The sequence below is a fragment of the Octopus sinensis genome, linkage group LG5 (assembly GCF_006345805.1).
Source record: "Octopus sinensis linkage group LG5, ASM634580v1, whole genome shotgun sequence".
NCBI lineage: Eukaryota > Metazoa > Mollusca > Cephalopoda > Octopoda > Octopodidae > Octopus > Octopus sinensis.
In genome coordinates, this window is record NC_043001.1 from 104,258,953 (window position 1) to 104,285,721 (window position 26,769).

Sequence of the window (26,769 nt, forward strand, 5' to 3'; positions counted from 1 at the left end):
GCACTAAGCATGGTCTCGTCATCACCAAGGCTCAGTTTCAGCAGGAGAAACAGTTGAAGGGATTCTGGAGAAAACCTTATTCAAAACACTGGTACCTGCTGGACAACATCCTGGTGTGGCAGACAGATACAAAGGACGTGCACCAGACCTGAGTGGACATGCCAAGTGCAGACAGCTACAGATGACAGATCATCATCATCGTTTAATGTCCATTTTCCGTGCTAGCACAGGCTGGACGGTTCAACCGGGATCTGGGAAGCCAGGAGGCTGCACTAGGCTCCAGTCTGATCTGGCAGTGTTTCTACAGAGTGATACCCTTCCTAACGCCAACCACCCCGTGAGTGTAGTGGGTGCTTTTTACGTGCCACCGACACAGGTGCCAGGGGATGCTGGCAGTGGCCATGATCGGTTGGTGCTTTTTACATGCCACTGGCACGGTTCATGCAAAAGTCCATCAAGCCTGTTGGGAAGAAGAAAGGTTATCTAACGAAGAAACTGCAAATCAACAGACTTCCACGACTGTAGGAAGAGTTTCAGTCAAGCTTGGACAGTAAGCTTTTGAACATCAAAGTAGCTGAAAGAGACCCAGAGAAGCTCTGGCAAAACTTGAAGACTACAATAAAGGAACCAACAGCCGATGGTGTGGGCTTCTCATTAAGAACACCCTGACCTTGTATTCTGTGTTATAAATGAATGATTACTTGTAGCAAAGAGAACCAAAGAAAGAATACAGAGAGAAGAGACGAGGTCAGGTTCTTATAACAATGTTGTGGTTGACAGACAAAATGCCCAAAGGATCAGGACACAGAGTCAGTGATATGCTGTGTGACAGGAGGGTCTAATACATCCCATGACAATAGAAAAGGTGTTGGCATTCAAAATACGTATATATTAAGAGAAGTAAATTTTGTCAGGATCTATGGATCAAGGGGTCACTTACCAATGTATTGCTTGAAGGAGAAATCAATTCGGGCAGCAGATTTTTCTCATCAGGAACATTCACCTTGCTAATGTCTATTGTCCTAAAAAACAAAGTAGGAACCAGTATAAATAGTGATCAGAACAGAAACAGCTCTCTCTCTCACTACATATACGAGGGACGTTCAATAAGTAATGCCTCTGACCCACTTGCAGTTGTTTGATCTAGCTGAAATTTTGCATGTGCAATCATTTATATCTCTATAGAGTAAGTGGCAAATTACAGCTCTGAATTAATTGTGGTTTCTGATTTACAGGTGTTTGAACCGAGTCAAGTGTGAAATGGAGCCTGTTGAGTGTCGAGCAGTGATCCGGTTTTTGTATTTGAAAGGACGCACACCAAGGGAGACTTTTGATGAAATGAAAGTAACTTATGGTGATGATGCCCCATCATATGACCTTGTAAAACGCTGGCATTGTGAATTCAAACATGGTTGGAACTCTGTGGAAACAGCTCCCAGATCTGGTCACCCCCTTCTGCCATTGATGAGGCATCTGTCCGTCAAGTTGAGGCTGCCATTTTGGAAGATCGACGCATAATTATTCGCGAAATAGCCCATGAGGTCAAGATTAGTACCGGGTCTGTGGAAACTATCATTCATGACCATTTGCATATGCAAAAGGTGTCTGCCAGATGGATTCCCAGGTTGCTCACGCCTTTCCAGAAGCAAGAACGCGTCGAGTGCTCGAGGGTGAATTTGGAGATGTGCCAAGAAGATGAGTCAAAATTTTTCAAAAGACTGATTACACAGGATGAAACCTGGGTCCATCACGATGATCCAGAGACCAAAGCCCAGTCAATGCAGTGGAAGCACCGTGACTCACCCCCTCCAAAGAAGGCAAGAGTGCAGCCCTCCGCTGGCAAGGTCATGCTCACAGTCTTCTGGGACCAGGACGGAGTAGTGATGACAGATTTCCTGGCAAAGGGTACCACAATTGCAGGAGCCTATTATGCTTCACTTTTGAGGAAATTAAGAGAAGTTATCAAAATCAAGAGGCGGGGCAAGATCAGCAAAGGCATCCTCCTCCTGCAGGACAACGCTCCGGTCCACAACTCGCTTGTCGCCAGATCAGAAGCACAGGCGTATGGCTATGAACTCCCCATCCCCCCTACTTTCCTGACCTTGCACCCTCTGATTTTCACCTCTTCCCAATCATGAAGTTGTTTTTGAAAGGAAAGCGTTTCCCAGATGATGCAGCCTTGATTTCTGAAGTCACATTGAGGTTGGAGGACCAAGCTGGGTTCTTCTACAAAAACGGTGTCCAGAGCCACATCAAACGATGGGAGAAATGCGTAACTCTGGGTGGTTCCTATGTAGAAAAAGACTAATAACTGTGCCAAGTTTTGTTGCTCTACTTCTATGGGAAGTGGGTCAGAGGCATTACTTATTGAACGCCCCTCGTATGTGTGTAAATTGTATATATGGGTGTGTATTCATCGTCATTTAACGTCCGCTTTCCATGCTGGCATGGGTTGGACTATATACACATATATGTATGAATATGGGTTGGACTATATATATATATATATATATATATATATACGTAAGTGTATATATATATATATATATATGTATAACAATTTAGCGAGGTGTAGACCTCTGGAGGTATGCTGTGACTGCAAAGACCTGGCAAATAAAGTGAGTCCCCAGCTGTAACTTACACCAGTGTCGCATAACCAGCCCACTCAAAAGTACCTTGGATCGTAGGGCGAAATGCCGTGCTTGAGGAGAAAACAGATTAATGTGGAGTCTTTATCAGCAGAAGTGTCCCCTCCAATGAGGAGTGATGGTCTCTTACAAAGAGGGTCTTCACTAACTTTGTTTCTGCAAAGTCTGTAGAGGTGCATATTTAACAAGAACCCAAAAGGCTCTGCTACAATTACAAAGACAGCAGGGCTGGCTGGTTGCACAATGAAGAGCACAAAGTCAGTGTGTCTTCTGTTCCTGGCAGTCATTTTGTAGCCGTTATAAAACAGTGAGCGAACAACACTTTAAGTGATGGATAGATTTCAAAATCAAATGGAAATTGCAGTTGTGGCCAATGCCAGTATCACCTGATTGGCTCTTGTGCTAGTGGCACACAATAAGCACCATCCATGCGTGGGTCATTGCTTGTGTCACCTTACTGGGTCCCTGTACTTGTGACATATAAAAACCATCATCCGAACGTTGATCGATGCCAGCCCTCTCCTCCCGATTGGTTCCTGTGCCGGTAGCACATAAAAAAGCACCATCCGAACCTGGCCGATGCCAATGCCACCTGACTGATTCCTGTACTGGTAGCACATAAAAAGCACCCACTACACTATCGGAGTGGTTGGCATTAGGGAGGGCATCCAGCTGTAGAAACATTGCCAGATCAGATTGGAACAGCCTCTTGGCTAGCCAGTCCCCAGTCAAATTGTCCAACCCATGCCAGCATGGAAAGCGGACGTTAAGCGATGACGATGATGATGATAATGATGATGGCAGCTTTTGTTGTTTGAAGGAATTGGGTGAACATAGCAAGAATGATAGTATCAGCCACAAGGTCAGCTGTCTCAGGCAGGTCACAGATGAAATACATTCGATGCCAGACAGAACAGAATTGGTGAACATCTAATTAAGTGACCAGGGAGTATGGGGCACGAGGAAGGTTGCAGTGCCATCAGAAGACGTGGAGTGTATTGTGTATGATTGGGTAAAAATTTATCACAGGACTCAATTCAGAAACGAGAAAGAGATCAAGAATGCTTGGTGTGCAAACGAGAAGATTAGTAATCTGCTAACGAGGAGATTAATTAATGAATTAGCACCTTGGTAAGGTGCTAATAAGGAGATTCATTAATGAATTACTGCCTTGGTAATGTACTAATGAGGAGACTGATTAATGAATTACCATCTTGGTAATGCTTGTCTGTGGGTGGGGGCTCTGCCCTGTCAATCTTCTCCCCCCAACCACATTTCATCCCCTAACACTCATAAAGTACTGGTGCTGATGCCATATAAAAGGCACCTAGTCACACTCTATAAAGTGGTTCATGTTAGGGAGGGCATCCAGCTGTAGAAACCATGCCAGGACAGGCAATGGGACCTGGTGCAGCTACCCCACAGTTGGCCAGCTCCTGTCAAACCAGCCAGCCAATGCCAGCATGAACGAGGGAAGTTAAATAATAATATACATTATTTACATTTGATACATATTTGTCCTCATCTTTGTTGTTAACACATTTCAGCTGATATACTCTCCAGCCTTCTTCAGGTATCTTGGGGAAATTTCGAACCTGGGTTCTCATTCCTAAAGTATTTTCGATGTTATTATTATTATTATTATTATTATTATTATTATTATTCAGGGGATCATATTATAATAATAATAATAATAATAATAATAATAATAACAACATCGGAAAAAACCTTAGGTATGAGAACCCAGGTTCTAAATTTCCCCAAGACACCTGATGAAGACTGGAGGGTATATCAGCCGAAACGTTGTGTTAACAACAAACAAGATGAGGACAAATATCAGTCAAAAGTAAATAATGTAAATAATTCCTCATCTCTTAATTATAGAACTGTATTAAATAATAATGTTGATGGTGATGATGATGATGATGATGAATCAGTCCTCAAGCTCTGTACCAGCTGCATTGGTAAAGAATAACCTCAAGAACCAGGAAAAGTTATTGACTTTAAAATGACCGAGAATGATGAGAAGTGAGAGAGAGAAAGAGAGAGAGGGGGGAGGTAAAGTGAGAGAGATGTTTTGAATAGAGGAAAGAGAGAGAGAAAATTTGTTGGACGCCTACTGGCAGCAGATGGAGCAAGGAGAATGGTAAAGATAGCAGAAGAATGTAGAGGAATGAGGAAGCAATCTTGAAGCGAGAATACTTGCCAAGTGAAGATGGGTGATAATAGACACACAATGAAGTTAGAATATGATCCCAGGCATTGGTGAGGCATCGGGGAAGGAATTGTGTCTCGGAAAGAAAGAATTAATTAGGACCAATTAACAAAAAGCTATCCGTATTAATTACTTACTTTTGTTCCTCTTGCATTGAATTCAACTGCTCCAGCTTTCCCTTCTGTTCATTTTCCACTTTGCTGATCATCTCCTTCACAATGGTAATATAGGCACTAAACTGCAACCAGAGCAAAAATAACAGACATCACACGGCTTTTCCTGCCTTTTCTTACTTCTACCAATACTAATATTCCTTACTACTACTACTACTGTTACTACTACTACTACTGTTACTACACGATCGACCAGATAAGTCATCGTCTATTAATCTCTCAACTGTGAAATGATATTAAATGAGTGACTCAACACTAACCACTCAACTGTGAAGTGAGACTAGATGAGTGACTCAACAGTAACCACTCAACTGTGAAGTAAGACTAGATGAGTGACTTAATACTAACCACTCAACTGTGAAGTGAGACTAAATGAGTGACTCAACACTAACCACTCAACTGTGAAGTGAGACCAGATGAGTGACTCGACACTCACCACTCAACTGTGAAGTGAGACTAGACGAGTGACTCGACACTCGCTACTCAACTCTGAAGTGACCCTAGATGAGTGACTCAATAGTAACCACTCAACTGTGAAGTAAGGCTAGATGAGTGACTCGACATCAACCACTCACCAGTGAAGCGAGACTAGATGAGTGACTCGACAGTAACCACTCAACTGTGAAGTGAGACTAGATGAGTGGCTCAACACTCACCACTCAACTGTGAAGTGAGCCTAGATGAGTGACTCGACACTCACTATTCACCTGTGAAGCAAGACTAGATGAGTGACTCGACAGTAACCACTCAACTGTCAAGTGAGACTAGATGAGTGACTTGACACTCAACTGTGAAGTGAGGCTAGATGAGTGACTTGACACTCAACTGTGAAGTGAGGCTAAATGAGTGACTCGACAGTAACCACTCACCTGTGAAGTGAGACTAGATGAGTGACTCGACATCAACTACTCACCAGTGAAGCGAGACTAGATGAAATAATCGACATCAACCACTCACCTGTGAAGCGAGACTAGATGAGTGACTCGACACTAACCACTCAACTGTGAAGTGAGACTGGATGAGTGGCTCAACACTCACCACTCAACTGTGAAGTGAGCCTAGATGAGTGACTCGACAGTAACCACTCAACTGTGAAGTGAGACTGGATGAGTGGCTCAACACTCACCACTCAACTGTGAAGTGAGCCTAGATGAGTGACTCGACAGTAACTACTCACCTGTGAAGTGAGACTAGATGAGTGACTCAACACTCACCACTCAACTGTGAAGTGAGCCTAGATGAGTGTCTCGATAGTAACCACTCAACTGTGAAGTGAGGCTAGATGAGTGATTCGACAGTAACCACTCACCTGTGAAGTGAGACTAGGTGAGTGACTCAACAGTAAACCACTCAACTGTGAAGTGAGACTAGATGAGCAACTCGACATCAACCACTCACCAGTGAAGTGAGACTAGACGAGTGACCCGACACTCACCACTCAACTGTGAAGTGAGACTAGACGAGTGACTCAACACTCGCTACTCAACTCTGAAGTGAGCCTAGATGAGTGACTCGATAGTAACCACTCACCTGTGAAGTGAGGCTAGATGAGTGACTCGACAGAAACCACTCACCTGTGAATTGAGACTAGATGAGTGACTCGACATCAACCACTCACCTGTGAAGTGAGACTAGATGAGTGACTCGACATCAACCACTCACCTGTGAAGCGAGATTAGATGAGTGACTCGACAGTAACCACTCAACTGTAAAGTGAGACTACATGAGTGGCTCGACACTCACCACTCAACTGTGAAGTGAGACAAGACAAGTGACTCGACACTCACTACTCACCTGTGAAGCGAGACTAGATGAGTGACTCGATAGTAACCACTCACCTGTGAAGCGAGACTAGATGAGTGACTCGACACTAACTACTCAACTGTGAAGTGAGACTAGATGAGTGACTCGACATCAACCACTCACCTGTGAAGTGAGACTAGACGAGTGACTCGACACTCACCACTCAACTGTGAAGTGAGACTAGATGAGTGACTCGACACTCGCTACTCAACTCTGAAGGGAGGCTAGATGAGTGACTCGACAGTAACCACTCAACTGTGAAGTGAGACTAGACGAGTGACTCAACACAAAATTTGATAAATTGTTAAGTCTAATAATCTAATAAAAAATGTAATAAATTGTTCAATAAAACGATTGTTAACAGGTGTAAAATGAGTGGGAAAAGAGGTTTCACAAATAAAGTTTACTCACCTGGTTCAGATTTAAATTATTTTCAATGCACAAAGGTACTAAGAATGGAATGATTTTTGTGGCCAGAATTTCTTTTGTAAATCCTAATTTTGGATGGGAAAATGTCACCTTCAGGATTCCTGCACAGAAAAAATATTTGATTAGCCATTAGCTATACAATACAAACAAGAAAACTTTGATAAAAAAAAAAGAAAAAATTCTTCGATTAGCTTCATCACAATATCCATATGACCACTAACTTTCATGTTATTCCAATTATCTCCGGTCGGGGGAACTGTTTGTAAATCATCACAGTCACTGATTCTCTCAGTCAGACTTAAATTCCAAATCAGAAACAAATTAAAAAATAAATCCAATTCCTTGAAAATTTGTTCCACAAAGATGTTTAACCCTTAACCCTTTTGTTACTGTATTTATTTTGAGATGTTCTGTTTCTTTCAATTAATTTTAAATATAACAAAGAATTTAGTAAAATAACTTAGTTATCATTCAGCTAGTATTAGGAACATAAATTGTGACAAAGGTTTGGTGGAAGATTTCAATTCAAAACTTATGAAAACAAGACTTTTGTAGTACAGAGCCAGGGGTAGTTTCAACCGGGTTGGTAATGTAAGGGTTAACTCTTTTCTGTTAAGTGGATGAGAGAGCATTTTCCTCCTGTATAGGATGATAACCTAATACAGGTAACTTTTCCCAGAAATATCGTTTCCCACAACTCAATCAACTGCAACATATACAAGCTAAATTATCTTTACAAAAGACTACACAAAATGTCTGAAATAATAGATGTAAATATCACCATCACCATCATCATTTAATGTCCATTTTTCCATACTGGCAAGTCAGAAGACTGCACCAAGTTTCATTGTCTGCTTTCACATGGTCTCTATGGCCAGATGTCCTTCCTAACACAATAAATTTCATTTGGTAACATTATTTATTACACCTCTTATAGACGCAATCTTTTCTTTTATTTTTCATAACTTGAAGGAATCCGGGGTAGAGGTAGAACCAGGAAGACATGGGATGAGGTGGTGAAGCATGACTTTTGAACATTGCGCCTCACACGGGCAATGACAAAAGACCGAGACCTCTGGAGATATGCTGTGATTGCGAAGACCCGACAAATAAAGTGAGTTCACAGCTGTAACCTACACCAGTGTTGCATAACCAGCCCACTCAAAAGTACCTTTGGATTGTAGGGCGACATGCTGTGCTTGAGGAGACCTGTTGAGTCAAGTACATCAAAATCAAATGGAAATTGTAGTTGTGATCCCCGTGCTGCTGGCACGTAAAAAGCACCATCCAAATGTGGCCAATGCCGCCGCCTTGACTGGCTTTTGCGCTAGTGACACGTAAAAAGCATCAACTGATTGTGGTCATTGCCAGCCTCCTCTGGCCCCTGTGCCAGTGATACATAAAAAGCACCCACTACACTCTCGGAGTGGTTGGCATTAGGAAGGGCATCCAGCTGTAGAAACTCTGCCAAATCAGACTGGAGCCTGGTGCAGCCATCTGGCTCACCAGTCCTCAGTCAAACCATCCAACCCATTCCAGCATGGAAAACAGATGTAAAACAACGACGACGATGATGATGACGATGATAATGATGATGATGACGATAATCATGATGATGATATTCAAAGAGAAACCTACCTAAAATACTCATAAGCACTCCAGGTTCTCGAGACGGTATTTGAGGCAGCAACGGAATCACTTCATCCAGCACGCACCATTTATCCATGTATTCCAGAAGTTTACCAATACACACAAGGCATCCAACTCGTACCTGCAGGGTGAAAGCAATGATATGAAATAGAGACACGATGCACAAAGTCAAGGCAGTAAGAATCACTAGTAGAAGAAATGAAATGCTGCTGTGGTTGTTAATGCCATTAGTTACAGGCTCAAGTGTAAAGAATGGTTTTTGCCATCTATAAGCATCCCAATATCTTTCAGCAGCACTAGGACTGGTCAGTGTCCAGTGTATGGGCACTGTGAATGAGGCTCAGCCCATTTTTCAAAGAATGGTCAGGACCATTTTTTGAATCTTAAATACCAGCATAAGATCCATAGTGTCCCCACATTCCTCAGTTGGAATCTTTATTGACACCAAGCAGCTTGCCTCAGCTTGTCTTTGAATCAAGCCAACAGGTTAGGAACACTTTTAAGAACTTTACTAAACCTAAAATTCTGCACAGGAATTGCAGACTTGCTTACCATTTTATTTTCAAGCCTCATGGCAATGGGAAGATGGAAGCAGATGCAGACCTAAGATGCTTGATGGGGTTGTCACCAACCTGTACATAAGTGTCCTATTTTAATTTGAGATGCTTACTTAGACATGAGCAGACAGCCATCATCCTTAACGTACAGACAAACATGAATATTTCTTGCAATAGTGAATCTTGGAGAAGATGATAAAGTTATAAATAGTCACATCAAAATATTGGGTTGTAAAAAGCCCAAAGGATAGAAAAAATCCCACTGCTTCAAAACAGAATTATTTCACATTCTTTCAAAAGTTTAGAAGTTATTATGACATCAACAATGTTTGTGTGTGTTTGTGCATACACACACACACACACACACACACAAACACATTTTAATTTTAATTTCATGCAGAGAAAAGCAGCAAACTAACAAAAAGAGAATTTAAAACAAAACAGATGAGAATTAAAGAGAAGATAAATTAGATATTCACCGAAAGGCTTGATGTGGCTAAACACATTTTCTTGATCCTTGGTATTATACAATTTTTCAGGGACGTATATTCAATAAGACTAGCAAAAGTAGGTATGATATTGAGAACAAGTTCCTGTGGAAACAGAAATATTTTGGGGTTATTAAATTTTTAAAATACTTTTGCTGGAATCTTCTATCTTAGAAAAGATTGTTATAAACCACTCATGGGCAACCTGCAGCCAACAAGAATTATATATAAAACTAACTTTCCCCGTGCCATCAAAAATGATGGCTAATTGTAGTATTTTCATCATCGTCATCGTTTAACGTCCGATTTCCATGCTGGCATGGGTTGGACAGATTGATTGAGAACTGGTGAGCCAGAGGCTGCACCAGACTCCAATCTGATCTGGCAGAGTTTCTACAGCTGGATGCCCTTCCTAATGCCAACCACTCCGAGAGTGTAGTAGGTGCTTTTACATACCACCGGCACGAGGGCCAGTCAGGCGGTTCTGGCAACGACCACGCTCAAAAGGTGTTTTTTTCCATGCCACCTGCAAATGAGCCAGTCCGGCAGCACTGGCAACAACCATGCTCAAATGTTGTTTTTCATGTGCCACCGGCACATGTGCTGGTATGGTTATACTGACGTTGATCATGCTTGAATGGTGCTTTTCATGTGTCACTGTTACGGGAGCCAATCCACAGCCGTGGCAACGATAACGCTCGGATGTGCTTTTAACATTCCACTGGCACAAGTGCCAATCAGGCAGTACTGTCATCGGCCACGTCAGCGATTTTGATATAAATCTGGATGGTAAATCAAATAAATACTCTCATCAATGTTCACATACAGTCACATACTTCCCTTGTACACATACAGTTGAAACGCTGTTTGATTTTTCTTTTCAGCATTGAATTTCCATCATCCCACTACCACTTTGCCATCACCCCTTCCTTTCTTATTCATATGTTGTGACAAAGAAAAACACGAGTATTATTATAGTAGATTTTTGAGAACCCAGACAAATAGAAAGCAAAGTGATTTGAGAGAGATTTGAACTAAAAGCATAAAGGGACATAACTATGTTCCGCAATGTACTTTTGTGCCCTGCACTAATTAAATCTGCTAATCACCAGCATCTAATAAAACAATTTATCAAAATAAAAAAAACATTAACAAAAACAGACAAGTGTTACTCTTTGGAAGTAACAAGACTATTTAATTATCCATAGAAGCGTTTAATTAATTTAAATGTTTACAATTATTCTTTTCTACTCTAGGCACAAGGCCCGAAATTTTGGGGTGAGGGGGCCAGTCAGTTAAATCGACCCAGTACGCAACTAGTACTTAATTTCAAATGCTTACCAATATTAGCAGAACAATAATTTACCTGCTGGCACCGAAACAACGCAAATGCATTGAACTGGGGGTCGATATTTTAGCCATGAAGTAGAGACTGTAAAAATACCTTTATTCTTTTATGCTTTTACTGGTTTCAGTCATTTGACTGCGGCCATACTGGAGCACCACCTTTAGTTGAGCAAATCACCCCCAGGACTTATTCTTTGCAAACCTAGTACTTATTATATCAGCCTCTTTTGCCAAACTGCTAAGTTACAGGAACATAAATATACCAGCATCGGTTGTCAAGAGATGTTGGGGAGACAAACACAGGCACAAACATACATATATATATATATGACGGGCTTCTTTCAGTTTCCATCTACCAAATCCACTCACAAGGGAAGGAACTTAGTAAAACTTAAATAATGAAGACAGTGAAATGTGATTTGAGGGTGATTTAGTTGTAATTTCTAGCAGCAAACAGTATAAAGTAGCATAACATTGCTTCATGTACAATAATTTATATTTGACTGAAATTCCTCATCACCATCATCATCATCATTTAACATCCATCGTCCATGCATGCATGGGAAGGGATCCAGCCAGGTAGATGACTACCCCAGGCTATTATGACTGTTTTGGCAGGGTTTTTACGATTCGATGCCCTTCCTGACACCAACCACTGCATAGAGTGGACTCAGTGCTTTTTATCTGGCACTAGCACAGGCAAGGTTAATTTTGGCATGATTTTTACAGCTGGATGCCTTTCCAGAACACCAACCACATTACAGTGTGGACCGGATGTTTTTAATGTGGCACTAATACTAGCAGGGTAACCAAGTAACTCACAAGACAAAGAATTACGAAGGGGAGCAGGGGCATTTGAGGAGGGGAACTTGTGTCAGAAGATGAAAGGTTAGAGTGAGACAGAGTGACAAAAGCAGGTGTCTTGCCACAACAGAGGGGGGCATTAGTGGAACTGACCCAGTAGCAGATGATGAAAGGTTAGTCATCATCATCATCATCATTTAACGCTAGTTTTCCATGCTGGCATGGGTTGGACGGTTTGACTGATCTGGCAGTGTTTCTACAGCTGGATGCCCTTCGACAATGTAGTGGGTGTTTTTTATGTACCACTGGCACAGGAGTCAGTCAGGTGGCACTGGCATCAGCCACATTCGGATGGTGATTTTTACGTGCCACCGGCATGGGGAGCCAGTCAAGCGATTCTGGTAACGACCCACACATGAATGGTGCTTATAGCATGCCACAACTACAATTTCCATTTGATTTACTTGACACACTGGGTCTCCTCATGCATGGTATGTCACCCAACAGAGAAATAGAGAGGCAGAAATAGGTGTCTTGCTATAGAGGAGGTACATGGTTACCTAGTGAGAGAGAGAGGGGGAGAAAAGAGAGAGGGAGAGAGAAGAGAGAGAGAGAGTAAGAGAGAGGTAACAAGAAAGAGGCCAGAAACAAGTGTGCTGATGTAAAGAAGATACTTGGTTACCGAGTGAGAGGGAAAAGTAAGAGGAGGAGAGAGAGTGATGAAGAATGAGGTCAGAGACAGGTGTGCTGCTGTGGAGGAGATGCATGGCTACCCAGCCAGAGGGACTAATAAGCAGGTGTCTATTTATAAGATGCAAGACAACTTTACAGGTGCTTTCTGTGTCCCTGTGCTGGTGTCTCATAAAAGGTTAGTGCCATGTAAAAGGTATCCAGCCATAGCAACCATGTCAAAACGGACAAATGGAGCCAGCCCCTGTCAAAACCACCCAACCCATACCAGCAGGGAAAATGGACATTACATCATCATCGTGGTGGTGGTGGTGGTGGTTGTGGAGGTGGTTGTGGTCGTTGTGGAGGTGGTTGTGGTGGTGGTGGTTGTGGTGCAGGTGGCAACCAATTTAAGTAAATTACTCATCATCTCAGCTGGTTTGTAAAACACTTATTTCACAACCAAAAATTTTAATTAATATATTCACACACGTTAGGGTAATTGCTATTTAATTGCTACACTTTCAAAGAATCCTGTGCATTGAACCAATTTGCTGACAATACACAGGATTTCAACAGACTTCAAAATATTTCCATAACTGTCACAGATGTTCGTTGTTACATGTCACATTTCACGCAATGTGTGGATTGCAATAATTTGTAACATTTTCAAAAAAGAATTTACCTGAATTTGGGGATCATTAGATTCTAAAGCATGGTAAACCATGGGTAAAACATGATTCTTGATGTCTGAAGAACTTGTTTTACTGAGAAGTAAAGTCATATTCTGCAGGAATATCAGGAGGATCTGAAGAAAAAAAACAAACACAACAGATTTATTATTCGACTTTCATAACAGACAGAATAACACAAAAGATGCAATTAAATTTTTTTTTAAAAAAGCATAGGTGCAGGAGTGGCCGTGTGGTAACAAGTTTGCTTCCCAACCACAGAGTTCTGGGTTTTCCTAAATCATTTGGTGTAAATCAAATTGAGTATGCTTATTTCTTAGTATTTGAACTGAGTTATTTTTGCAATTTATCCAGTACAACTCTTAAACAAGTAAATAGTATTTTGGTTAGTGACTTATTCACAAATATACCAACACTAACTCCGCTGAGGGTAACATTCTCTGCAAATGCACAAATGCCCTATTCAAAGTTATTTACTTTGAATTGTTATTATCTCATATCTGATTAGCCTGTTATTACGTAACATGCTTCATGATTTTAGTATACATAGCTTATTAGAATTTCCTCCTATGTTCTATATACTCTGGGAATGCATTAAAGCCCTTTTCGGGGCTACTTTATTTGAATTCTTACTATCGGGTAACTAATTTCATGTAATTACATAACTGACTTCACAATTTGGATATTCATAACTTATTGAGAATTCCTAAAAACAAGGGCCTGTGTAAGACAGTTCGGTATTCTCTGTAAATGCTCAATACATACATACATACAAACATATATATACATATATGTATGTATGTGTGTGTGTATGTCTGTTTGTTTCCCCGCCCCCTCCATCAGCACATGGCAACCAATGTTGGTGTGTTTATGTCCCTGATGATGGAGGGGAACAAGCAAGACACACAAATATATAGATATATGTGTGGCTTGTGATAAGAAGCTTGCTTCCCAATCACATGGTTCTGGATTCGGTCCCACTGCTTGGCACCTTGGGAAAATGTCTTTCTACTATAGCCTCAGACCAGCAAAAATCTTGTGAGTGGATTTGGCAGATGGAAACTGAAAGAAGCCCATCGTATCATCATCATCATCATAATCATTTAACGTCCGCTTTCCATCCATGCTGGCATAGGCTGGATGGTTTGACTGAAAGCTGGCGAGCCAGAAGGCTGCACCAGGCTCCAGTCTGATCTGGCAATGTTTCTATAGCTTGATGCCCTTCCTAACGCCAACCACTCTGAGAGTGTAGTGGGTGCTTTTTACATGTCACCAGCATGGGACCAGTCAGGTGGCACAGGTATTGACCACGTTCATATGGTGCTTTTTAAGTGCCACCAGCATGGGACCAGTCAGGTGGGACTGGCATTAACCCCACTTGTATGGTGCTTTTTACATGCCACTGGCATGGGAGCCAGTCTGGTGGGACTGGCATTGACCACACTTGAATGGTGCTTTTTACGTGCCACCAGTACAGGTGCCAGTCAGACAGTATTGGTATCAGCCACAACAATGATTTCACTTGACCCAGCAGGTCTTCTCAAGCACAGTACTGTCTGACTGGCACCTGTACTGGTGGCACGTAAAAAGCACCATTCAAGTGTGGTCAATGCCAGTCCCACCAGACTGTGCTTGATGGGTACTCTTAAACGGGCCGGTTATGCTACACTGGCATAGGCCACGGTTACCGTCTCACTTGGCTTGCCAGATCTTCTCAAGCACAGCATGTCTCCAAAGGTCTCAGTCACTTGTCATTGCCTCCCTGAGGCCCAACATCCGAAGGTTGTGCTTCACCACCTCATCCTAGTTCTTTCTGAGTCTACATCTTCTACAGGTTCCCTCCACTGTTAGCATGCAGCACTTTTTCACACAGCTGTCCTCATTCATACGCAACACTTGACCATAGCAGCGCAGTCGTCACTCTTGCATCTGATGCTTCTTATGTCCAACTTTTCTCTCATGGCACTTACACTCTGTCGTGTGTGCACACTGACATTACACATCCAACAGAGCATACTAGCTCATTTCTTTCAAGCCAACGCATGTCCTCAGCAACCACAACCCATATTTCACTGCCATGTAGCATGGCTGTTCACACACATGCACCATACAGTCTACCTTTCACTCTGAAGCCTGTCGTGTGTGTGTGTGTGTGTGTGTGTGTGTGGTGTGTGTGTGTGTGTGTGTGTGTGTGTATATATATATATATATATAATATATATATATATATACTAATACATCTGTTTGTTTTGTACACCACCTGTCTTTGTGTTTTGTTTTTTTCGTGAACTCTTCCCATGTGTGTGTATATATATATATATATATATATATATATATATATATATACATATATATATATATATATATATATACATATATATATATATATATATATACATGTGTGTGTGTGTGTGTGTGTCCACCATTGCTTGACAACCAACAAATGTTGGTGTATTTGCGTCCCTGTAACTTAGCGGTTCAGCAAAAGGGGTCGATTTGTTCAACTAAAGGCGGGGCTCCAGCATGGCCACAGTCAAATGACTGAAACAAGTAAGGAAAAAAAAATATGTGTATGTATGTGTGTATATATATATATATATATTCTTTTTTTTTTCCTAGTTTCAGCTCAGAGCTGCGACCATGCTGATGCACCGCCGTTATATATATATATATATATATATGTATATATATATATATATATATATATATATACACACACACACACACACAGGGTGGCCCAAAAGTAGGTTTACAGTTATTTGCACTCAAATATCAACAGTTAAGATCTTAATTATAACAAAAATATGAAACCATTATTTTATGCTAATTCAGTTAATTTTGTCAAGCTCCCTTTTCATTTTGTAAGAAAGAAATTTAAATGTGATAAAATGTTTTAAAAGAAATTTAAAGTGCCTACGTGATAACTGTGAACCTAGTTTTAGGCCACCCTGTATATGAAATTTTGAATTCAGTTCACAGACCCCCAGTACTATCTTTGCAGACCACCAAGGTTCCGAGGACCGCAGGATGGGAATCATTGGCACAGAGTATATGTGTGTAAACCATATAAACATGTATTTTCACAACGCAAAACCTGCTGCTATTTGAGCCTACGAAATGTTCAGTAGGGAGTTGACACCCGTAGCTAACAGTTACATCCTGTCCTTCTCTTCCAGATTGTGAAAGCTTACCACAATGTTTAATCTAAATACTGTGAAATTTTAAGATTTTGTTTTTTTATGGGCATACATGGGTTAAAATCAATACACAACAAACGACAAAGTGCCACTCACAAGGAGTGAAGCATGACCTTCAAACGTTGGACCTCACAGAGGCAATGACGGAAGACCGAGACCTCTGGAGATATGCTGTGATTGAGAAGACCTGGCAAATAAAGTGAGATCACAGCTGTAACCTACACCAGTGTTGCATAACCAGCCCACTCAAAAAGTACTTTGGATCGTAGGGCGACATGCCATGCTTGAGGAGACCTATTGAGTCAAGTACATCAAAATCAAATCAAATCACAATCAAATGGAAACTGTAGTTGTGGTCCCTGTGCCAGAGGAACATAAAAGGGACCATCCAAACGTGGTCAATGCCAGCCTCCTCGCTCCGACTGGCTCCTGTGCCGGTGGCACATAAAAAGCACCATCCGAACATGGCTGATGCCAGCACCGCCTAGACTGGCTTCCCAGTGCCAGTGGCACATAAAAAGCACCATCCGAACGTGGTCGATGCCAGCCTCCTTTGGCCCCTGTGCCAGTGAAACGTAAAAGGCACCCACTACACTCTCAGAGTGGTTGGAGTTAGGAAGGGCATCCAACCCATGCCAGCATGGAAAAAAGACGTTAAACGATGGTCATGATGATGATGAACACTTCTCCCAAGTTAAATAAGACATATAGAATGTTATTTGGTTACTTGCATCACCAATAGCCATTTTTAATGAAGCTGCCAGCTGTCTGCAACACCAGCGACTGAGTAGTCACTGCCTTTTGATACATCAGTAGAAGCAAAGTTTGATAAGGATGCAGTGACAGCGGGTGCTTACTGATGATGAAGTGCAAACATGCAGAAATCATGTGATCTAGCAGTTCCACTATTAGTGCTGGACATTCTTCATCTGCTTTTGATACTTCTGTGCTTTTTAGCATTCAGCAGCTGTAAGTAATGCTTTCTCAAGATGAATTTCTCAATATTACAGAATTCTTGTCTTTTATGTAAAACAGTAAAAAAAAGTCACAGATAAGAATTTGTTTCCGCTGAGATAAATTCAGAAAAATGATAGAACTCAATTTAAAAAAAAAAACTTACTTGAACAGGCTTCTGGAGTTTAAACATTGGAATAATTTCAGGAAAGATAAGCGTCACATATTCCTTTTCTGTTGATTGCTCTGCGATATAAAGAATGCTTGGAAGTACAAATGGTATCATGTCAGGGTTGACCGATTCACTGAACAATGGCGGCAAGATGCGTTGCTGATTAACTCGCTGGAATAAAGGGGAAGTTGGTCAATCATGGAATGAAAAGGAAATGGGAGAAAGCAAGTGAAAGCTAAAAGACAGATAATACAGATTGGCAAAGGTGGACACCATTAATCGAAAAGTTAACTTCAATAACTGTAATTCTTTAAAAACTTAACAAGTTATTGACAAACCGTTTTTATTACAGAAAAAAAACAAAAGATCCGTTCTTGCTCCAAAAACACCTTTAAAAAGTGCTAAAACTGTAAAATCTGTTAAGTTCAATTCAAGTTGACTTAAGTTAACACAAGTTAAATGTAACGGAAGTTAATTAGTCCGATAATGATTTCTAAAGTTAACTTAGAAGTTAAATCGTTAATGAAAATGTTAAGTTCGTTAATTAATGATTAACAGATTAACAGTTTGGTGCCCAGGTTTGCAAATTAGCCATTCCATGCCCACCACCTAAAAGTAATGAATATCTTCTGCATTTATGTTTACTTTCTAATTTATGATAATTTATGACTAATAGACACTTCCAGTGAAACTCAAATAATTTCATATTCCAAGAGGAAGTCTCATAAATAAGAACTCAGATCTCATCCACAAAGTCTCCCTGAAACAGAGTCTTCCAATAATGTGAAGAATTTTTCCTTAGAACCAGCAACATTTCAACTAAATTTCATGGGAAGTCAAAACAGAACAAAGAATATGAAGACAAAGAGAAATTCACCTTTGGTAACTTGGCAATTATTTTTGGCAAACCTTTAAAGAATTTAGATTTCTGTAGGTTATCTCTTTGAAATAATGTGTCTAAGTACTGTAGAGTCATAGATCCAACATCCTCAAAAAATGGAATCTGCAAAAGAAAGAAATAGGTCAAAGATTTTTAAAAAAAACAATATACTACATCAAGATGGTAGAAATATTTAGCAACAGTTATCTATATATGAAGTAATAATTAAATAAAATTAATATTGGCAATAATTTCTTACAACTTAATAATTCTTGGGAAGGTCATTATGCCAATAATAATAACACACATGCTGTGGTTCAATATCACTGCTTTATCATTAAAAGAAGTGATACTAAACCAGAGCATGTGGTGTTATTATTGGTGCAATGATCCTCCCAAGACACAACAAGATTTGTTTTAACAAACGAATTCACATTATGAATCTTGCAAATACAAAAACAACACACAGTAATTAGATGTTATTAAACATTTTAAAGACAATTTTTTGTCGTTTTAATTAGGCTGTCAATGGCTGTACAACAATCACACACTCTTTGTCTGACAAACACTTCTGGGAATTAAAGGTCTGGAAATTAAAAGAAAAAGAAGCCCGAGCTTTCAACATGATATGGAGTATTTTGGATAGAGCAGCACCTTACAGTCACGGTGCACATAAAAGACCCATCAAATGTGATTTATACCTGCTGGAAAAATATTTTATTTTATTCCAGGACAATAACTCTTTAAATCAAGGACGTGAACTCTTGAATTCTTGCAGACACGCAACTAAATTTAAAATGTCGCCTAGCAATATACCATATGGATAGTGTATATTTTTGATCCTTGGACTAGTTTTCAATCACACTGTTGGATTTGTTTCTTATTATACATGATTTATTTCACATCGCAAAGTTTTTGAATATTTCAACATAGGGCATCCAGCCGTAGAAACACTGCCAGATCAGACTGGGCCTGATGCAGCCTTCTGGCTTCCCAGACCCCAGTTGAACCGTCCAACCCATGCTAGCATGAAAAGCAGACGCTAAATGATGATGATGATGATGATTTCTTATAAAAAACCTTTGACTGTTATATACAAATATTATTATTTTCTTGTTTAAGATTCTACTTTTATTTTATTTCATTTTATTATATTTCAATCATTTAATTTATAGATAATTCAATATAGGGTGTTCTATTTTGCATGTCTTTTATCTGAATTTTAGTCAGTCCTTAATTGTATTAATTGAATTATATTTCGTATATAATTATTTGGAACACGTATTTTGAATCCACTCTTCGATTTACGGTTTCTCCTCAATTTTTATAATAGGATGAATTTATATTGAATTCATTTATTGTTTATTTTGTTTATCGCATGCTTAAGACCGTTAATTGAAAGGATCAATGAAATAAATCCATTTTTAAAGGTGTATCCTTTAACTAGTTTTAATCATATCGTTATTTCTGTTCTATTTTAACAAAACTGTCTGACGAACAGGAACGTGAAGCTCTAAGTAAAAGCTTGTGTTATATTTCTGCTGCTTTTAAATAAAGTATATATACATATATATATGTATATATACATATATATATATACACATATATATATATGTAGTGGAATTTGCATGCATGAAGTGGATTCAATCCACCACAGCCAAATTTAAATTAACACTGCAACAGAACTTTTCCTACGATGGAACAATGGTTTTTCTCTGACAGCAGTTTTTAGCTAGGCCAAAATAATGTCTTCACCACTTGACCCTTTCTAACCTCTTCTACTTCACCAAAAGCTAGAATAGAGATAACAAGACCAACACCTAAATCTATTGTTTTCAATGATATATCAATCATTCTTCTGGATGGTTATATAAACAAGCACATCCCAAGCAAAAATCAGTTGGTCACAGTCGAAGTCTGGCTGACCTGCTAGAACATTGGTCAGAGGGAGAAAGCAACTGTGAGACAACAACCTACAATTCTCTCTAGCTCTAATTCTGTTCTCTTACAACATCATTCTATCTCTCTCTGTATTTACTACTAAACAATGAAGAGGATACAAACACAAACTTTACTTCGCATACTTTTGGATTTATCACAACCTGCCCGTCAAGGCTAGGTATTGTAACATAACGGTAAATAAATACTTTCTTAAAACTTGATGCATTGTTCATCTTTCACATTTTACAGTAAACAATAATAACAACAAACTTTAGATCGTCACAATTGCTGACTTCGACACCTCATTAATAATGTTTACAAATCAATTTCCTCCGTTACAAATGGCACAAATCCACAAACCATAATACTGATTATAAATCAATTTTAAGCCATTACACACACACATATATATATATATATATATATACACACACACACATATATATATATATATACATATACACACAAATATATATATATACATATACACACAAATATATATATATACACACAAATTTATATATATATACATATACACACAAATTTATATATATACATATACACACAAATTTATATATATACATATACACACAAATATATATATATATACATACAAATATATATATATATACACATACAAATATATATACATATACACACAAATATATATATATACATATACACACAAATATATATATATACATATACACACAAATATATATATATACACACAAATATATATATATACATATACACACAAATATATATATATACATATACACACAAATATATATATATATACATTCAGAGTGAAAGGTAGACTGTATGACGCATGTATATATATATATATATATGTATATAAATATATGTAAATATATGTGAATATGTATATATATGTATATGTATATATATGTGTGTATATGTATATATAATAATCATCATCATTTAACGTCCGTTTTCCATGCTAGCATGGGTTGGACGGTTTGACCAGCGTCTGATAAGCCATGGAGGCTGCATTAGGCTCCAGTTTAATTTGGTAGTGTTTCTACAGCTGGATGCCCTTCGTAACGCCAACCAGAGGAGGCTGGCAAACAGCCACAATCGGTTGGCGCTTTTACGTGTCACCGACACGGATGCCAGTCAGGCGGCACTGGCATCTGGCACGTTCGGACGGTGCTTTTTACGTGTCACCAGTACAGGTGTCTTAACTACAATTTCCATTTGATTTTTATTTTGATGTTGACGTACTTGACTCAATAGGTCTCCTCAAGAACAGCGGGTCACTCTACGGGTATCACAACAACAATATCCATACGATTTTTATTTTGATGTTGATGAACTTGACACAGTAGGTCTCCTCAAGCGCAGCAGGCCGTCCTGCAAGCCATGAACTCACTTCATTTGTCGCGTCTTCAAAGTCACAGCATATCTCCAGATGACTCGGTCTTTCGTCATAGCCTCTGTGAGGCTCAACGTACGAAGGTCATGCTTGACCACCTCGTCCCATGTCTTCCTGGGTCTACCTCTACCCCGGATTCCTTCAACAGTTTGGGAGTGGCACTTCTTCACACATCTTCACGGCAGTGAAACATGGGCTGTGACTGCGGAGGACATGCGTAGGCTGGAAAAAAATGACGCTAACATGATCCGCTGGATGTGTAATGTCAGTGTCCATGCACGACAGAGTGTAAGTGCCCTGAGAGAAATGTTGGGCATAAGAAGTATCGGATGCAGCGTGCAGGAGAGATGATTGTGTTGGTATTATGGTCATGTACTACAGATGGATGAGGAGAGATGTGTGAAGCTGACCGCCATCCAAAAAATATTTAAGATAAGAAGTTTCCCAACCACATTGTTCCAGGTTCAGTCCCACTGCATGGCACCTTGGGCAAGTGTCTTCTACTATAGCCTCAGGCCAACCAAAGCCTTGGTAGATGGAAACTGAAAGAAGCCTGTTGTATACGTGTGTGTGTTTTTGTTTGTCCTCACAACTAACTATTTCACAACTGGTGTTGGTCTGTTTACATCCCTGTAACTTAGCTGTTTGGCATAAGAGACCGATAGAAAAAGTACCAAAATTAAGCCATGGGGTCGAGTCATTCAACTAAAAATTCTTGAAGGCGTTGCCCCAGCTTGGCCACAGTCTAATGACTGAAACAAGAAAGAGAAAAAGGAAACAAAGCTTACCTTTGTTAGTTGGTTTGCATCCGGCCTCACTGATGGTTCTGTGTTCAACAGCAGCTTCACATGCTCCCTGACCTCCTCAGATAAACATCCCAGCCGCGAAGGGGTTAGATGTCGCAGCTAGAAAATATATTCATAAACTGATACAATCTCAAACTTAAGAATATTAATTTCTCTAACGAAGATGTTACATAATTAAAACAGAAGAAAACCTAGTTAGAGGAAAATGGTGACAATTCCCACTTTTTTTTTTGATTTTATTCTTTTACTAATTTCAGTCATGTGAGAGTCATGTGACCTTGGTGGGACACCAGCTTCCAAGGTTGACTGGATCCCTTTAGCCATTTACTGTTCAAATTTATTTAGTCGATACTTTGAATTGATCCTGCATTAACTTGTAGCTTCAATATTTCAATGATGTTAATGTATATTCTTTTAGACTAACATTGTAAGGTAGGTGTGAAAGGCTGGATCTGGCCAGTTTGAACATAGAACAAGGCAGAATATTTGGGCTGGGTATGTCTGGCTTAAATGCTAAAAGACTAATCTCACTCAATTTCTTTATTAAACTCAGTGGGAGATGGGATCCGAACAATGAAGAGGGATGTAATCAATTACCACAAGGTAATTTAACGCTTTACTGGCTCCATCCAACCCATGCTAGCATGGAGAATGGACGTTAAACGATGATGATGACTGATTCTGTCGTCCAGTAGTCACTTGAAACATTCATCCAGCAAAATCATCAAGCTAAGTTGATTACATCTCCCCCAGTATTCAACTGGTACCTAGTTTATCATCCGCAAAAGGCTGAAAGGCAAAGTCAATCTCAGCAGAATTTGAGCTGAGGCGGGCAAAATGATTCGCCACATTTTGCTCGTTTTGCTAACGAATCTACCTGCTCACCACGTTATCTCGTTGGAAATATTGATTAACGTTTATTTATGAGGATCTTATATGTATTAATATTGTTTTTATGTTAAATTACTTGCATTGCTGAATACTACACAAAGACTGAAACAAATTTAATTTAGTCCACAAAATGTTACACATGTGAAATCAACAGGAAAAAGAGAAAAACACTACAACAAAAAAACACAATCAACATTATCATCATCATCATCATCAGATGTCAGCAATATTCGTTAATAAAGTTCTAAAGAAGACAGAAGCAGCTGCTAATGATCTTTGTTCGATTAAACATCCTGGCCTTCTATGAATCAATAAGTGACAGATGTTTCTAGTTTTGGGGTTTTTGTTTTCTTTACTGGCCAGATAAAAACAACAGCTTATATCGAAAGCAAACCTTCTAAACACACAGAGCCTCGAGATCGGTGGTTGTTAACCTTTTTAACATCCAAGGGAAGACCCACCAAGAGCTGCTGGAAGGATGCTTAAGGGTCACATGAAGCCCTGGGAACCATTGTTGAGAACTGCTGCTTTATTTAGTTACTCAACCTGCTAGAAATAGCAGCCAAAAGCATGTTCCACTGTATTTTGAAAAATAAAGAGTATATTGAAAAATGTAGTCTGGAAAACTCTATCAGAAAAAGACCACAGGGCTGCAGCTGGAATAGGTTTGGTCAGAAGCTTGTTCCATCAGAGTTAAACAATAACACCATCATTGGAGTATGTTGCTGCTTTCACCGTTTGTCAGTAGATTCCCGGATTCCCGTGACCATGTTGTTGACCAGCACAAGCCATCAGCCTAGCCAGATCCACAGTGAAGGGGACACGGCAATCTATTCCTTAACCCTCTCATTACCAATCTGGCCGAAACCACCTCTGGCTCTGTAATACAAATGCCTTGTTTCCATAAGTTTTGAATTAAAATCTTCCACCAAACCTTAGTCACAATTTATGCTCCTAACACTAGCTGAATGATAACTAAGTTATTTTACTAAATTCTTTGTTATACTTAAAGTAATTGAAAGAAACAGAGCATCTCAAAATAAATACTAAAATAAATGCCAACCACTCTCAGAGTGGTTGGCATGAGGAAAGGCATCCAGCTGTAGAAACATTGCCAGACCAGATTGAAGCCTGGTGCAGCTTTCTGGCTTGCCAGCCCTCAGTCAAACCTTCCAACCCATGCCAGCATGGAAAACAGACATTAAACAACAATGATGATGATGATGGAAACCCATTAAGAAAAGGGAAATACACTAAATAGATGAGAAATTTAATCATTTTCATAATCTTTGATGAGAAATTAGGTTGCAGCTGATGAAAGAGTGAAATAAGCGTAGGGCAGATGGAGGGCATCCCTCTATGGCTTTGTGTTCTCTAAAATAATTACTTTCAATATTATAAACAAGAAATAAAATAGGAAATTTTTAAATGTATTCTGACTTACTTCTACAATATTGGCTTTAAACTGCCTCAACTCATCATTACATTCGTATAAAGATTTACCATTATTGCATACAGTGTAGATAAGCATTCCAAGAGAGAACATATCACTTGCCGGGCTGCAGGTCATCGTTAAAGAATATTCTGGAGCCAAATAATCCAGTTTAGGTTGGGAAATAGGCGGATAATCAATTTCCCATTCTTGAAAATCAAACTGAAGAAAGATTTTAGAAAATATAAATAAAAAACATTAAAAAGTAAATAACAATAATGAAGAAACAAAATAAGACATCAAACACCAAAGAATCGACTGCATTAGACATTACTAGCATGATGTAGAACAATGGTTTTCATCTGGGGTCCATATGAGCCCCGAGGATTGAGAGAAGAATCTTAGGAGCTCACACAAGCAAAAAAATAAATTGAAGGCCCACAGTAGTAAATTAAGGGTCCATGAAAAACATTTTGCTTTAGGTCAGTGTTTCTTAAACTGGGGTCTGCGGTTCCCTAGGGGACTGCAAAACGATTTAGGGGGACCGGAAAGGGATGCTGAAGTATTGTGAAAATGGGATGGCTTAACCCTTTTGTTACCAACCTGGCTGAAACCAGCACTGGCTCTGTAATACAAATGTCTAGTTTTCATAAATTTTGAATTAAAATCTTCCACCAAACCTTAGTCACAATTTATGTTTCTAACACTAGCTTAATGATAACTAAGTTATTTTACTAAATTCTTTGTTATATTTAAAGTAATTGGAAAAAACACAAAGCATCTCAACAGAAATACAGTAACAAAATGTTTAAGACGGTTAAATTTTCAATTTTTTGCATGCTTTCATCCTTTTTTGTTGTCAGCCTCAAAAACCCACGTCACTCCTACACACTCATTTGCTAATCACATTTGTTGTACAACAAGTGTGATTGACTGGCAGAAAATATGCGGGGATAACAGTTGATCATGCATGGGCTGTCAGTATTTTTCATTTCTCATTTGTTTTGTAACCAATTGACCAACTGATTCCCCATATTTTCAAGTGCTTTTATTGTATCCCAATAGGGCATTGCCTGGATTAAGTTGTGGTTTTTGGGGTTTGGGATCTATGGGCAGTGTGGTTCAGAGTCCAGAAATTAAGGTACACAAATGGGGGCTAATGCAGTTTCGCACCTCTCCTTGAAACATGAATTTTTTTGGGGGGTTCCTACGTTTTAGATGCTGGAGATTACAAATATGCAAAAAAAAAAATTACCCCTCTCCCTTCCCATTTAAAAATTTTAAACTTTTCCAAAATTTTTTTCCCCTATATTTTGGATGACAGACTTTCTGAATACTCAAGAAACCATGTTTTCAAGATTTTAAATTCAATAAGCATATAGATATATGTATAAAGAGATAGATAGATATGAATGTCTTCCTGGGGCTAAAAACAATAGTAACACCGTCTTCTATAGGACCGCAACATTTAGTTGACAAACATATTTCATGAATAAATAAACAGGGATAAATAGATAGACAGACAAATAAATGTATGGTTGAAAAAGTTCAAAATTTAAAATTGGGGGAGTGGGTGAAATTTGAGCCCCTTATTTAAACTTTATAACATTAATTATTAAACC

The 26,769-nt window shown here is 39.3% G+C and overlaps 1 protein-coding gene across 2 annotated transcripts in view; it reads right to left on the reverse strand.

Annotated features, from left to right (window-relative positions):
* LOC115211660 (SCY1-like protein 2) overlaps nt 1-26,769 on the reverse strand; it is a 65,745-nt gene that overhangs the window by 15,168 nt on the left and 23,808 nt on the right. For both annotated transcript variants that reach the window (XM_029780296.2, XM_036502984.1), the window contains exons 6-15: nt 25,160-25,369; nt 22,807-22,923; nt 18,676-18,801; nt 17,793-17,969; nt 13,469-13,591; nt 9,955-10,068; nt 8,907-9,039; nt 7,251-7,369; nt 5,001-5,101; nt 941-1,022 (exon numbers count right to left, since the gene is read on the reverse strand). In XM_029780296.2, the coding sequence (XP_029636156.1) occupies nt 941-1,022; nt 5,001-5,101; nt 7,251-7,369; nt 8,907-9,039; nt 9,955-10,068; nt 13,469-13,591; nt 17,793-17,969; nt 18,676-18,801; nt 22,807-22,923; nt 25,160-25,369 (1,302 nt within the window). The remainder of the gene's footprint in view (nt 1-940; nt 1,023-5,000; nt 5,102-7,250; nt 7,370-8,906; nt 9,040-9,954; nt 10,069-13,468; nt 13,592-17,792; nt 17,970-18,675; nt 18,802-22,806; nt 22,924-25,159; nt 25,370-26,769) is intronic.